Here is a 15395-nt window from a genome sequence, read left to right on the forward strand (position 1 = left end):
TCGTATTCTAAGCAAAGGGGACAAGCTCAAAAAAATCCAGATCAAGAAAGATGTTGGTAACCTGAAGCCTTCCTGTCAACTGTACATTTTCTATTTTTCTCAACAGCATTTAAGAAGACTCATTGTTTTTGAAAATGCTTGGATTAAGCTTTGTCTAAGCTTTCCATATATAGTTAATTTGAGGAATGGCAATGATGTCACAGAAATATCACCAGGATTTTAAGGCTATGAGCAAGGGAGATAGGTATTTTCTTCATAAAGAAAATAATCTGTCTTACAAGATGCTAATTACATAACAGTATCACCAGTCTACTGGTATTTGAAAATGACTATTTCATCAGATAGACATTTGCTAATTCTATTTATTCCCTCAGAAGGACTTGCATTATGGAAACCTAATCATATGTAAGAAATTGTTAGCATAATTTGATGAAGACAAAAGTGGGAACTTCACGGCTGGAAGTCTGCACATAAACACTATGATACATCATGCAAAAATGTAGTGCTAGCTAGAAAAATAGTAGCAAATATTTCCCCTTCCAAGTTATAGGCCAAAGTTGGCCAGTCTTGCAGACTTCATTCACTTCTGGCTCAGAGATCATGACTTCTCTGGAAAAAAAAAAATCAGATTAGTGGAACTTTAATAATGATTTAGTCAACTATAAAATGTTAAGTTAGCTAAACAACAGAATGTTTACTATTTTATTAAAACTAAGCTCCTATCTTTCAATAAACACAAGTTTCTTTTACACTTTTATATATAGTTCACAAGGTCAAAAAGTTAAAAGATGTCAGGATCCTACATGTTCTTCCTATTCCAAAATCTTCAAATTTGTTTGTAAGTTTTTTGCTATGACCACAAGTAGTGCCTTTAGTGTCCACTCTACTTGTGGTCTTCCAAAGCTTAGTCAGAAAGACAGAAACTCAGCCTTTGTTAATCTTCAGAAAAAGTAACTAGACAAAACCCACAAAGATAGCAGGTATGAAATCTTGTCTTTTCCCAAAATGGTAGCAACTCATACAGGCATCAATGCCTCCTGTCTTTGCCTTGGGAGCTGTTCTGTACTCCCTATTCTCACGTGATTCTAACTATAAATAGTTTGCATACAAAAAATCTTCCTAGAATCTCTAAAATTTCTAAAAATGTATTAACCCTACAAATAATTTATACAACATTCAAAAAATTCAATCCCAAACTGGGGCAGTAAGTTTCTCACAGAAAAAGGAGGAAGAATCCCCACCCCCTATTTCTCCTAAACTTTTACTCATTCACTTGGTAAGCATTTATTATTTACCATATACCAGAAACTGTTCTACCCAGTACTAAAACTAACAAGAAAACATGTCAATAACAATATTAAGGTGTACATTTTATTAAAAACCTACTCCAGACTCTGGAAGAAGGCTGTGAAAACAGAGAAGAATGCTTTCCAATGAATAATACTCTGCAAAGAAGGAGGTGGTCAAGCCTACATTTTAACCTTATGACACTGAAAAACCACATTTCAGAAGCCAAAAAACATCTCAAAAGTACTCCTGTGTGAGTAAAAATAATTACAATATATCACACTTCTCTACAGTGGTTTTCACTAAAAAATGTTTCCACACTTAATTCAACAGCATAGGCACCAATTTAAATAAGACACAAATAAAATTAAAGCCTGGATTTTAAAGCACCAATTGTGTTACCTAACTACTATAACATTGTCAGAAAAGCAACTGAACCACATCCAACTGAAATAATGGATATGTAAAGACAGTCACCCCAGATTACAGTTCCAGAGACTTTCCTCCCACAACATTTTATAACAAAAACTTTTAACATATGAAAAAGTTGAAAGAAGTTCCAGTTACCATTCATACTCCATCACATCACCTATTGCACATCACACATTACAACTAATATTTTGATTTTTCTGTTTCATCACACATCTATACATCTAATCTTCCCACCCGGATATCTTTACAATTCAGGCACTTTTGGCAGACCAGATGATTGGGCATGGCATCCATTCTCAGAGAAGTAGATTATCATAGGAATCAAGCTTAATAAAACACTATTGATACCCCACATCCACTTGAATAACTAATTAATTCCAGGGCAAACACTCTTAGCTAAACACTGCAAACCCTGGTATGAACTTTAAAATGCAATCACCTGGGTGGCCTGGGTGGCTCAGCGGTTTAGTGCTGCCTTCAGCTCAGGTCGTGATCCTGGCGTCCCAGGATCGAGTCCCATGTCAGGCTCCCCGCATGGAGCCTGCTTCTCCCTCTGCCTGGGTCTCTGCCTCTGCCTCTCTCTCTCTCTCTCTCTGTCTCTCTCTCTCATGAATAAATAAATAAAATCTTAAAAAAATAAAATAAAATGCAATCACCTGAACTGCTCTTAAAGGAGCAATTAAAGGGTATTTTTTCAAGTTAGCAAAAACTCTCAGTTATAAAGTTTTTAAAACTACAGTATTTTTATTCTACAGAAAAGATCAACGTTTCGGTCTTACTAAGTTCCCTAAATATTGAAACTCATGCTTGTTGGTAAAAGCACAGTCAATGGAGTGAAAACCCCAACTCAGTATCTAAAAACATCAGCACTAGCTCTCAACTCAAAGTCAATTTTACCCCCTTTATCCCCCCCCCCACCCTTACCCCCCTCTGCATCCACAGGGTCATTTGGCAATGTCTGGATAAACATTTTGTCAGGACTTGGGAGCAAAGGAGGGGGAAGTTGGTGTCCTACTGGCCATCTACTGGGTAGAGGCCAGAGATACTGCTAAACGTCCTACAATGCACAGGACAAGCCCTCACGACAGAGAATTATCTGGCTCAAAATGTCAGCATCAAAGTTGAGAACTCTCATCTATACTGAACCAACCACAGGATGGAGAGGGCGGAGCATTATGTTAAGGGAAATACCACTTCAGAGGAGAGGAGGTTGTGCACTTCTGCTGGATAAAGTCAGCCTTCAGGGACAGAAGTCAACATCCCATAATAGCAACGTCATTCTCTTGTCAGGGCCTCAAAGAGCCTGAGGCCTCTGGATCCCAGGAATCATGAGAAGGTAGCCAGATGGACCTTCAGGTCAACTGATAAACTGCAACTGCTCAAATAGTACAGATCACCCCTCCCTGCCTAGCCCAGGCAGAAAGAAGATGCTACAGAGAGAAGAGAGAGATATCCAGGCTGTGAAAGGAAAGATCTTGCTCTTTTCGATGTCCTCAATACCTAGCAGAGTACCTGGCACACAGCAGGCATTCAGCAAATGTTACATAAATGGAATGAACTCCTTCAGATCAACTCTATTGCTTCCCCTTGTATGGCCTTCGCAGCATGCCACTTCAATCTAATCTTACTTTCTGCATGTGAAAGGTGAATGGGCTGTTTTGAGGATGTGATGACATGAAGCATGTGAACCCACGCTGCGAATTCTAGAGCATTACATAGAGGCAAAGGATGAAAGATTCAAAAGCTACATCTAGGGAGCTAATTCTGTATGTGCCCATTATTATTATTTGAGACATTAATAGTAATTTCCTGACAGTTTTTTTTTTATTAAAATGGTAATCTCGGGATCCCTGGGTGGCGCAGTGGTTTGGCGCCTGCCTTTGGCCCAGGGCGCGATCCTGGAGACCCGGGATCGAATCCCACATCGGGCTTCCGGTGCATGGAGCCTGCTTCTCCCTCTGCCTGTCTCTGCCTCTCTCTGTGACTATCATAAATAAAAAAAAAAAAAAAAAAAAAAAATTTAAAATGGTAATCTCAATTCAATAGGACTCTCATTAATACTTCAAAAAGAAAAAAATGCTATGGTAATCAAATCTATTTTCATTTTGAATGGAAAAATAAATGTGGCCTATGAAATCTAGTATTCTCCCTGGGTTTCATCCAAGAGAGGCAGACAGACACAGCTCTAAGCAGATATCCAAACTACATGTGTCTCAAGAAGGAGTTTCGCCTTCGAATTGAGTTTAAGAAAATTATCAATATAATTGTGCCCTGAGACAACTGTAGCCAGGGCCATCAATTTGACTGCAAGAGTGGAAGTCTGAATCTAAACCATCCAGCTAAGCTGCTTCCAGATTCTGGACTTCAGGAACTGGAAATATTTATTACTTAAAGCTACTAAACTTTAGGGGAGTTTCTTTCTGCAGCAATAAATAATACTGCATTTTTATGAATTCTTTTTTGAAAATAATTCCCTACTTTCTAGCCCTAACAAGAAGCTTCTAGTTTCCATAAGACAAATCTCTCTGAATTCTCATAATGGGGAAGAAAAAAACACAGCTTGTCCTCTGCCCTGACAGCTTGCTGATTCTTTCGTATTCCTAATCACAAAGGACTGTAAATTTAGAACTAAATGAGAGTAGTTTATACCTATCTCAATTAAAATAAAGAGGTATAGAATTAGTTTGTCATCTATAATCACAAGGTAAGTTAACACTTCAGTTCCTCACCCATTGAATTTTTTTTTTTTAAGTAGGCTCCACTCACCACTCTGAAATCAAGACCTGAGTTGAGATCAAGAGTCAGACACTTAACCAACTGAGCCACCCAGGCACCCCTCTTTACATCTAATTTGAAAAGAAACAAGCAGGATAGAGTTTAGGGCCTATACCATCATGTTAAAAGATTAGAGGTTTTCATTTTAATTTTTTATTAAATAATGCATTTAACAAAAGTTTAAAATTATCTTAGAATTCAGAAAAAAACAAAGGAAGTCACCCCTAAACCCAGAGCCCAAAGACATCTTTGCTCAATTTTTTTCCTGGATCAAGGTGATACATTTACAACCATATATAATCAGACTTCAGAGTCTAAAAGTAAATATGACTGAGGGAGAGGTTTTTCAGAGAAATATCTCACATCAACTGCAAAATCATTCTCACAGTAAGTTATAAGTATGTGTAATGAAGGAGTCTTTTCGTTTCATTTAGAGGAGACCATGAAAGAAAACCACCTCACTGGTTTCACAGGCTCATTAACTCAGCCCCTGCAATCAGGTACACTTTGTAAAGAATGATTTTCCTCACAACTCTTCTATTGTGCAGGGGGGCTGTGCCTTAGATAGACCCACCCACCCTTTTAAGACTTACCTTTCTTTAAAGCTAAGAGTGAAATGTCTTTTCAGAGTAAATTTTTAAAGAGCATATATTCTGAGACCTGAATGTCTTAAGAATGTCTTTCTGCTGCCTATCTATATGAAATCTATCTTGGCTATATATATAAAACTCAGGGAGGAGTGGGAGAACAATCTCCCCCCCCCACTTCAAATTCTACAGATAACTGTAGCCCCTCACATTTAGAACTGTAGGGATAAATGCTGGCCTTGGTTTCATCCCTTTTGAGATTGTTCTTTATACCTGTTCCGCCCCCACCACCAACGCAGAATGTAAAATTTTGCCAGGGTATATCCAGGTAAATGTGTCTTTTCATTTGTTTACCATTTTAATCTTTATACTTAATTTTTTCAACCCAGGAACACTTTTTCTCTTTAGTTGTATTCTTAAAATCGTTATTCTATTCTAATGCTTCAGTGTCTTCCTTTGGAATATTTACATACTTACAGACTGGCCTCTTATCCTCTGTCTTCCAGATCTATCCACTTCTCTGTCATTTTCACCACATCTCTGCATTTTGGGAGGGCTTCCAAAGTTTTCCACATTAACTCGATTTTCAGCAAAATGAACTGTCCTATTTTAACACTGCAGTTACATTTCAAATTTCCCTACAATTCTCCTCTCATACTACTGGGTTTTCAAATAGCCACCTTTCTGTCCTTACAATTTAAGGCTCCTGTTTCAAAGTAAAATAAGTCAGTCAGAGAAAGGCAAACACCATATGAGTTCACTCAGATGTGGAATTTAAAAAAAACAAAACAGATATACATAGGGGAAGGGAAAAAAGAGAGGGGGCAAACCATAAGGGACTCTTTACTATAGAGAACTGAGGGTTGCTAGAGGATAGGTAGGTGGGTGGGGAATGGGATAGACAGGTGATGGGTATTAAGGAGGGTACTTGTAGTGATGAGCACCAAGTATTATATGTTAAGTGATGAGTCACTTCCTGAAACCAGTATTACATTTTGTTAACTAGAAATTAAATACAGACTTTAAAACAAACAAAACCAACCAAACAAAAACAAAGTGGCTAAGTCTTCTTGCATCCCAAAGATTTTTGAAAATGTTCTTCTGGTTTCCACCTGGCAATAATTTTCAAAGATGCGTTTTTCCTCTCAACTTTTGAGATGATGTTCCTTTTCCCTTATTCTGCAGGCCTTGTTCAAAAGCCTCTTCTTGAGCACTGGTTCACCTAGAATCTGATTACTTGTCAATAGAAAGGGTATGTAAATTACCCCTGATTCCATTCTCTATTTCCCTGGATGTGGGAAACATGCTCTTCTCACATCTACAACTGGCCAAGACTATGTGCAGAGCCCCTAGCCTAATAACTCAGTGTCACTGGTAGGCTTTTCTTTCATATAGCTATGTTGGACTAAGGATCTTCTAACTCTCATTGCTTTATTCTGATCCCATTCCAAGGGTCTGCGATATATAAAACATTATGATTTCTAGAATGCATCACTAAGAGTGATTTTTCCTTCTCTGCCCATGCCAACTGTAAACTTTATTCTTGGCAAATATATTTCCCAGGATTCAATTTGCTGTGACTACCTCTACCCCAAACACAAACAGACACACAGAAAACACTCATTTCCTATCCAACTGTACTCTGGGAGTTAAAGCCTCCAAATAAAAACTGAAAGATACAGATTGGGAAGTACAGTAGTCCTCCCTTATCCATGGCAGATACTTTCTAAGACTCCCAGTGGCTGCCTGAAACTGTGGCTAGTATTTAACCCTATATATACCATGTTTTTTCCTATACACACATATCTATGATTAATTTATAAATTAAGCACGGTAAAAGATAATCAATAAAATAGAATATGTATAATAAAAGTTTTATGAATGTGGTCTCTTTCTCTCAAAATATCTTGTTATACTCACCCTTCTTAGGATCATGTGAAAGGCTGAAATGCCTAAGAAATGAAATGAAGTGAGGTGAATGATGCAGGCATTGTGAGTGAGTACTAGCCTACTGCTACTACTTCTGATGACATGTCAGGACCTGATTGTGGGTAACTAAAACCACAGAAAGAAATGATGGATAAGAAAGGAATACTGTATGCAACAACACTGTAGCTCAAACGTCAGCTGCCTCATTTTCTGGCTGAAGTGGACCTTGCACTTTGAACAAAGGTCTGACCGTAGAGAAAGGATGAAGGCCCTCACTACCCACCTTCAGAGCAGGCTCAGCCCTGCTGATGTGGGCTTCCAATTGCACATCCATCAGCCTTGTGGCTTGAGGAAATCTTGGCAAGAGGCCAACTCTAGGTCCTAGGTTCTGGGGATGTGAGTTTACAATGTTTTATGTCTTCATAAGTATTTTAGTGAGCAGCTGATGCTGCTTATCAGATAGATGCTTTTGAAAATACGAAGCTGCAATGACGCATTGGAATGAGGCTGTGATTGAAAAGAATGACAGAATCTCAGCGTTGCAGGGATCTGAGTGGTCACGCAGCGCAACCTCTCCAACTCTGTAATAACTCAGGACATGGTCACCAAGGCCCAGGCTCGAATCCCTTCAGTGACCTAAAAATCATTACCTCGTGAAACAATTCATTTCATTTGTAGAGAGTTCGAATTTGGGGATGTAATATTTTATACTGAGGCAACATTGAACTCTCTGTACTTTCTAGGAGTCCTACCTCTGTCCTCTGGGGTCCCACAAAATAATCCGAACACATTTCTTTCAAGAAACAGATCTTCAAAAAAAAAAAAAAGAAAAGAAACAGATCTTCAAATACAGTAGTATCAAATCCACCTCCAAAGCTGCCTTAGTTGTTCCTAAGGATATACCAGCAGAGCTGTGAATAATCCATGTAGGCACACTATGCCGGCTATTCAATATCCTCAAATGCAATAGTACCATTTGCAACAATGGCAAATGTACTCTTGGTCAGCATCCCCAGTTATGGAATACAAACAGAACCACCTCAATCTACTACATATATTCTTTCCCACAGTTCCAGGAGCCCCTGATTAATGACCAACACTTGCAAAGAAGGCTTCTTACCTTAACCATGAAATAATGAATGCTATTGATCCAACAAGCTACTGCTATGGAGAATTACTGATCACCCAATCTTTGGTTAAAATGGTCCTCATTTAGCAATTTCTCTGTCACAAATACCTGGAGCAAAGCATGCTCATAATTAAAGAGTTTGGGGGAGTAAAAGTGAAAGGTGATGGACAGAGATCTCAGCTTTCTCCCATTTATTCTTGCTTCTGAGCTATTGTTTGTGTCAGAAGGGATATTGATTTTCTATAAAAATAAGAAAACAAGAGGCACCAAGGGGCCGCAGAAGGTCAGCCTGGGCTGGAGAAGGAGGGAGGAGGTTTAGCACTCTATCTCTGTCACTTGCCTTCTAAGAGAAGGGAATATTTTCTTTCCTGTGAGATTGGCCTCTAATACATCACTCAGGAAGGCTCCTGACTGAGACTTCAGGCCAACATCAAACCAGTTCCCTTATAAAAGAACAGAAGCTAAACTATATTCAAGGGGAACAAACAAATGATGTGTTAGTGAAGAATAGAGCAAAATCATGCTATGAATCACCTAATAGCTGCTATACAGACGATATGAATAAAGACAGTAGAAACTAATTTTACAAAATAATTGCTCCATTTTAAAATGGAATACATACACAGGAAAATATTAAAATAATAATTGATCTTTTGCAGGCATAAGAAACTTTTACATCATAACCACTTTCAGTTCCTCAGAACTCCTGAAGGACTGGTTGGCACAGAACTGAACGAAGAATAGAAAAAGTAAAGGAATTACTGGTCAAGCTTAAAACTATTCCATGGTTAATTAGTAAAGTTTAAGGAAATTAGAAATAAAGCTCTTTGGTTGAGACACACATTTTCAAACCTAAAACATCTGATACATATTTTTTAAAAGAACTCTATCCACTGACAAGGCTAAGTTAAGCTTAGTGAGCAGCCTCATTCTAATAATTTTACCAGTCGGATCATACAGGCTGACAATCTTCAACACCACTAATAAAAGGTAAAATTCTAGTAGCACCTGGGTGGTTTAGTTGACTGAGCATTCAACTCTTGATTTTGGCTCTGGTTGTGATCTCAGGGTTGTGAGATCAGGCCCTGAGTTGGGCTCTGTACTCAGCAGGGAGTCTGCCTGAGATTCCCTCCCTCTCACTCTGCCCCTCTGCACCCACCCCCATTCTTGTGAACATGTGCATGCACTCTCTCTTCTAAAACAAATAAATCTTAAAAAAAAAAAAAAAGTAAAGTTCTACACTTGAGCTGTAGGTGAACAAACAGGCACATCTAAGCAGATTTATGAAAGAATAACCAAGATTCTTAAAAATATCTGTTAATGCAGAAAAAAAGGAAGATTTCTCACAAACCAACTCCCCAAAAATCATATAATATCCAAATTGTAAATTATCATCTACTTAAACACACACTAATGCTAGTCCTATCCACAAGATGGGCTTAATAATCAAGGCAAGATTTTAGTTCCATATAATTTGCAGTCAACCTCTCTTTCTCCAAAGAGTAGATTTAGGAGGAAAAGGTAAGAAGCATTTCTGTTTTAACTACAGATGAATCAACAGAAGTCAAAGTATATTTAAAACTCCTAAAAAATTAGATTCTAAAGAAGAATTATTCTCATTTTAGGTCTGCTACTACTCCACCAACTACTCCCTCAGAGCTTCAAGGACTTGGGCGTCCATTATTAAAAGAACTCTAAAGTCATGGACCAGGCATACAGCACAAATGAGGTATTTGTGAGAGAGAATACACAAGGTATTCTCAATTTGAAGAGAATAAATATTTCATAAGGATTGCTGCCTACTTCAACTTATTCAGGCTCTCAGATAACTAGAGTGTTTATCACAACCTGACTATGTGCAATAGATGTGTGGAGTGGGGGTGGGGTGGGGTGGGGGTGGGTGGGGGTGGGGAGGAACTGGAAAGACTGAAGAGCCTCACTGCTAGATTACAGACTCTATGCCTGGAACCATTCCTGAACTGTTATCTTAAGAGCAGACATAGTTAACAGTCCCTCACCTACAATGACGTCATAACAAGAAATTCTGGGGAAGAAATAAACACAAGCTATCACAGCAAAAAACAATTTTTAAAAATCACAATTCTCAACAGTAAATTATTATGTTTGATACTGAAACATACTCAAATGACCCAATTGAGGGTTTTGATATTGTGAAAGACTATAAGTTGACTAAACATTTATTTGATTAAAAACATAAGAAAACTTTTATAACCCAAAATTATACATATAAATTGAGAAAATAGGACTTAGAATATACATTAGAAGAAAATGAGGGAAAGCAAATTATAAGCCTACCTGGTTGTGCAGACTGGCAAATATAAAGTTACTCAGAAAAACTGTTAAAGCTTGATGAAAAGTCGCCCATGAAAGGTACAGGCATAAAGATTAAGGAGCTTTTCCTATTACTGACATAGCTTTACCTCATAATTCCTAAGATTTATGTCTTTGTTTTTCAGACAAACTTCAGAAGCAAAGTCCTAAGAAAGGCCACACATTCTACGGTTGTAAAATTTGCGATGAGACAGAAAAAGAGCCATGGAAAAGGCAAATTCAAGGGGCAGCAAAACATGGTTTTTACATATGAACCTTGGAATCAGGTTCAATTCCCAGTTTTGCTACTGGGTGACCGTGGGCAAATTATCTCAATACTATGAACCTTCATCTCCTCTTCTAAAATACGAACAGCAGCAGGGCCTACCATACAGTGGAGTTCTGACCATTCAATTGGGACTACCAGCCCAAGAGGCAGCACCTACAAAGGCACTTCGTCTGATACTATGAAGGGGATGGGAACAGTGTAAGGATGCCATATATCCTGTAAAGCACGGACACAAATGTTTCTGGCTCAATGGCATTTGGTGTAAGACTAATGGGATTCAGTACCGTTATTCTCAAAGCCCACCATGTGTTCAGGCGGCTTGAATGTCAGCCATAAAAAATAAACTCAGTGCAGTCAAACTGGAGGGAGCAGACAACAGAATGATAGCCCCGTAGCTAAAGCCATGACTCTTAAGGGGAAAGGCAGCTTACCAGGAACATACACAAACTCCATGTGCCTGGCACCAACATTTTCTCACATACACAAACACACACACCAGCCTCTACTGAGACACTCGTTCTCACAACATCCACAGATGATCTACATGGCATAAACTGCAGTAAATTGTTTTTAAAATAAAATTCATGGTTATGCATGTGAGGTAGGCATTTTAAACAATTTTTTGAAACAAATGCATTTCATTATACATAGCTTTCTTGACATAGGGAAATAGAATCATGAATATACTGTAAAAAGCTAGAGACAGACCCTAGCAGATTGCTTAAAGGAGGGGCTACAAAGTCAGCATTAGAGTGGCTAGCTCTGAAAGAAGGTTGAACTCCTCAAGACTATGGATTTGTACTCAGGGTAAAAATAACCAGGACAATCTCTGACTTAGTAAGGGAGATCTCACCATTCTGACATGTTCTCATCAGAGCCCTGTTTTTGTTCATCTGCTTCACACTCCATCCTTTCTTTCCTTCCTGTTTTGCTTAGGAAAGTCCTATTTTCTGCTGATTCACACAACCCATGACCTGATGAGGTCCAGGGAGTATTCTCCTTCCAGCGGGACAGACGCTGCTTCTTAGCAGACTTGAACCTGCAGCCTCTCTCATAGCTCCAATCTGACACCTTGAGCTTCTGCTGAAGGCTGGCGGCCACCTCTGATGTCACTCGCTTCACCTTCCTCCGGCGCCGGAGTGGTCGACATGGTGCATTTTCGGTAAAGGAGTCAGATTCATGCCAAGAGTGTTGCTTACTCTTCACAATGGCATTGAGAGCTGGGTGCCGTTTGGCTACCATTGTGTCATCAGAGTCACTAAAATTGGCAACAGGGGCCAATTCTCGACAGTCCTTAATGGCCTCATCGAGACTTGACTCAGAGGCCTCACTGTAGCAGCAGGTATGCTCTGCCAGGTGAGTGAAGTCTGAACGGCGCTTCCGGCCTCTCCTTTTGCGAAGCTGCCGCCTCTGCTGCCGAGGGCTCAGAGCCATCTCCTCCCACAGCTCACCAAGCTTATTCTGCTCAGATGTCTGCTCCAACGCTGAGGCTAAGTCATGTACCAGCTCATCCATGAGGCCACATCTGCCCAAAGAAAGTTCAGAAAAAGAAAAAGAAAACCTGAATAGGATCTGTTGTTTTAAGGTAAGTTTATAAAATACATCACGAGACTGCAGAGCCTACCTGACTTACAGAAAATAAAATCACCTTTCAACTGGCTACACTTAAGATTGTTCCTACCATCCTTGCTCCCTTAAGCCACTAAAAATAGGTGTTTGGCCCTTGTTAGGAACCCCAAGTCAATATGTTCTTAAAGCACAAGAAAGCAAACACTCACCAGATCACAACTAAAATACTAGCAAAAACAAGCAAACCTTGGGAAATAAATCGCCCCTTCCCTTTTTCCCAATTAAATTTGTCACTAAACGATCTGATGATAAAATCCAAAAAGATTATAGAAAGTCTCATTAGACAGGAACGGAAAAAAACACAACTTTAAAATAATCATGGTTAAAGAACTGCTCCATGGTCTGGGGTCCCTGATAAGAATGCTGCTAAAGAGAGGAGAAAGACAACTTAGCAACACACTTTAAGGATCACTGCTTGCAGTCTTAGTGATCCAAGAAATTGTAGTAACCCAGATTTGTATTCTGAATGGAAAAAAGAGACTAAGTCTGTACCTATTCTGGTCCCAACTACCACCTGGAAGCTAGGAGGAAAGGAAATTTATCGGATATATTGTATATTTTTTAACAATTAGCAACTTCTAAGTTCTTCTCCCAACCTTCAGAAAATTAAGTGATCATCCTAATTATGTGCTTTAGTATCAATCACACAAAAGCAGGATATAGCTGAGGCTGAAATGACAGGGATTGATGGAGTCCCTAAAATTTCTAGCTAACTGCTTTCTAAATTCTATTTTTGCATTCATTCTTGTCAAACCGTCATACATCAGGGGTCACTTCAGAGGCAAACCTTCCAAGGGATGCGGGCAGTAGGAGCAATTTTCAAAACGCCCTTTAAGAGGGAAATGTCCAATATAATTTGTACACCACCTTATTAAGTACGTATTAAATTAACACCTCTTCCCTAGCCCTTGTGAAGCCTAGAGTATTTCAAGTCCATAACTAGAATTTAAAACTGTGTGGCGCCACTCGGAGGCCCTATTTCCGTTCATGCGGCTTACATTCTGCAAAGGACTTTCTAAAACCTATTTTCACACTGTCCCCATGCCAACGAATTCAAAGGCAAGAAAAACTGGTGGTCTGGCTTATCTGCCACATGGACGGGAGCCATGGGGACACCTAGTTCCAAAACTACCAACCACACAAAACGTCTCATCGTGTCAAAAGCCACACAACACAAAATGACCACTGTCCCTTTACGCAATACAAAGTTAGTTTAAAACGCCCTGAATGGGGTTTGGGTTTGGGAGAGAACTACCCCTGAGACCAAAACAGATGTGGGGACAGCACATCCAAACCTACTTCCTTAATAAAGAAATAATGCTTTAAAAACTGGGGCAGAACTGTACACTTTGGGGGATCCCTGGGTGGCTCAGTGGTTTAGCACCACCTTCAGCCCAGGGCGTGATCCTGGAGTCCCACGTCGGGCTCCCTGCATGGAGCCTGCTTCTCCCTCTGCCTGTGTCTCTGCCTGTCTCTCTCTGTGCCTTTCATGAATAAATAAACAAATAAAAATCTTAAAAAAAAAAAAAGAACTGTACACTTTAACGTGGAACAAAGTTACAGAACTTGCAGCTGTTTGAGCAAAACCCCTTCCTAGCCGAAGGGCTGCAATTCCAAGAGCTGGGGACACTACCCTGAGCTTCCCACACCTTCAGTCCTCAGGTGCGCGCTCCAAGACGACCCCCTTGCCCAGCTAGCTCCCGAGGAGAGGAAAGGCTAAGTCACGCAAACACAAGGCCGGGAGTCCGCGAGGCGTAAAAAGAGGCAGGCGCGCGGTCGCGGCGAAGGGCGGGGGGCGGCAGGAAGCAACTTCTCATTTGGGCTCACCCGGGCAGGGAGGGGGGTCGGCCCTTCTCGGGCACAAACTGCCAAAAAAAAAAAAAAAAAAGCAAGTGGTGGCGACTACGCTCCCTCCGTGACCCAGGGTCGCAACCTGGCCACATATGTGAGGAAGAGCTGGGTTGGAAGGACTCCCCCCCCCCCACGCCCCGGCCCGCCCCCGAAGACTAAAGCGAACACGGCTTGGGACACCGAGCTCACACCCTGTCGGCCTGCCCAAAAGAGCCAGAAAGAATAAAGGAGAAGAGGGACTGTCGCCCCGGAGACGCCCGAACCTCCCTCCCCGGGATGGGGGCGATGGGCCCTGGAAAACAAGGCCCAGCCACCCCCGCCCCTCCCGCCAACCTCCGGAGCCCCGCGGCGGCCACGGCCCCCGCCCCGGCCTCCGCCCGGAGCCCCGATCCCCGCTGGCGCCGGCCCCCTGGACCCCGACCCTCTCAACCCACTCCGCCCGCCCCCTCACCAGCTGCCGCAGCCACCTCCAATGGCCGCCGCTTTTGGGGCCGAGTCTCCCCGCCGGGGTTTCCCTTTCTGACCTCATTTCCGGTCTGGGCCGGAGGGGTGGGGCAGCGGTGGAGTGGGAGGGGCTGGCTGCTCTAGAGGGCCCGCCCCCGCCCGGCGCTTCCGGTCCGTGGCCGCGCCCGCTTCCGCCCCGCGGTGGGCGGGGCCTTGGAGACGCCGGGAGCAGGGGCTGGGGGCCTCAAGGGGCGGTGGTTCGGGGCGCGCGGGCGCGCTAAGGGCTGAGGTCCGCGTCTGGGGCAGGTCAGCCCTCCCCAGGCTGGCCTCATCCGCCTTGGGGACGTCAAGACATTGGGCAGTAGGGAGGGACCACGGCCTCGCCCTTGTTTGCTGACCTACTTTTACAAAGGGTGTGTGAAATTGAGAAATGCAAAAAAAAAAAAAAAAGGAAAAAAAGAAATTGAGAAATGCATCCTCATTCTTAACTGTGAGAGTGGGTCCAACTATAAGCCGGTACCTTTGCAGTGAATCAGTCTTACAAATACAAATGCCTTGAGCAACAAGGCAAGTACTATTGGATTATAAATCTTAAGTATAAAATTGATACCCATGAGTCTATACTGACATGAGTAAGCTAATGAGATGAATACTGACATGAATAAAATAATAAACGGGGAAGGGGGATAAATCTCTGGTGCAGAAGAATTGT

The 15395-nt window shown here is 41.3% G+C and overlaps 1 protein-coding gene across 3 annotated transcripts in view; it reads right to left on the reverse strand.

Annotated features, from left to right (window-relative positions):
- Positions 1 to 14743, reverse strand: part of GPATCH2L (G-patch domain containing 2 like) — a 55543-nt gene extending 40800 nt beyond the window's left edge. For 2 of the 3 annotated variants that reach the window (XM_055303727.1, XM_055303729.1), the window contains exons 1-2: positions 14038 to 14224; positions 11613 to 12284 (exon numbers count right to left, since the gene is read on the reverse strand). In XM_055303727.1, coding sequence (XP_055159702.1) covers positions 11613 to 12274 — 662 coding nt within the window. In that variant the 5' untranslated portion in view covers positions 12275 to 12284; positions 14038 to 14224. Of the gene's footprint in view, positions 1 to 11612; positions 12285 to 14037; positions 14225 to 14690 lie in introns of those variants that run through there. The other variant, XM_055303728.1, reaches the window with a different exon arrangement.
- Between the last annotated feature and the right edge of the window lie 652 nt (positions 14744 to 15395).

Source organism: Nyctereutes procyonoides, unplaced genomic scaffold (genome assembly GCF_905146905.1).
Source record: "Nyctereutes procyonoides isolate TBG_1078 unplaced genomic scaffold, NYPRO_anot_genome, whole genome shotgun sequence".
Classification (NCBI taxonomy): domain Eukaryota; kingdom Metazoa; phylum Chordata; class Mammalia; order Carnivora; family Canidae; genus Nyctereutes; species Nyctereutes procyonoides.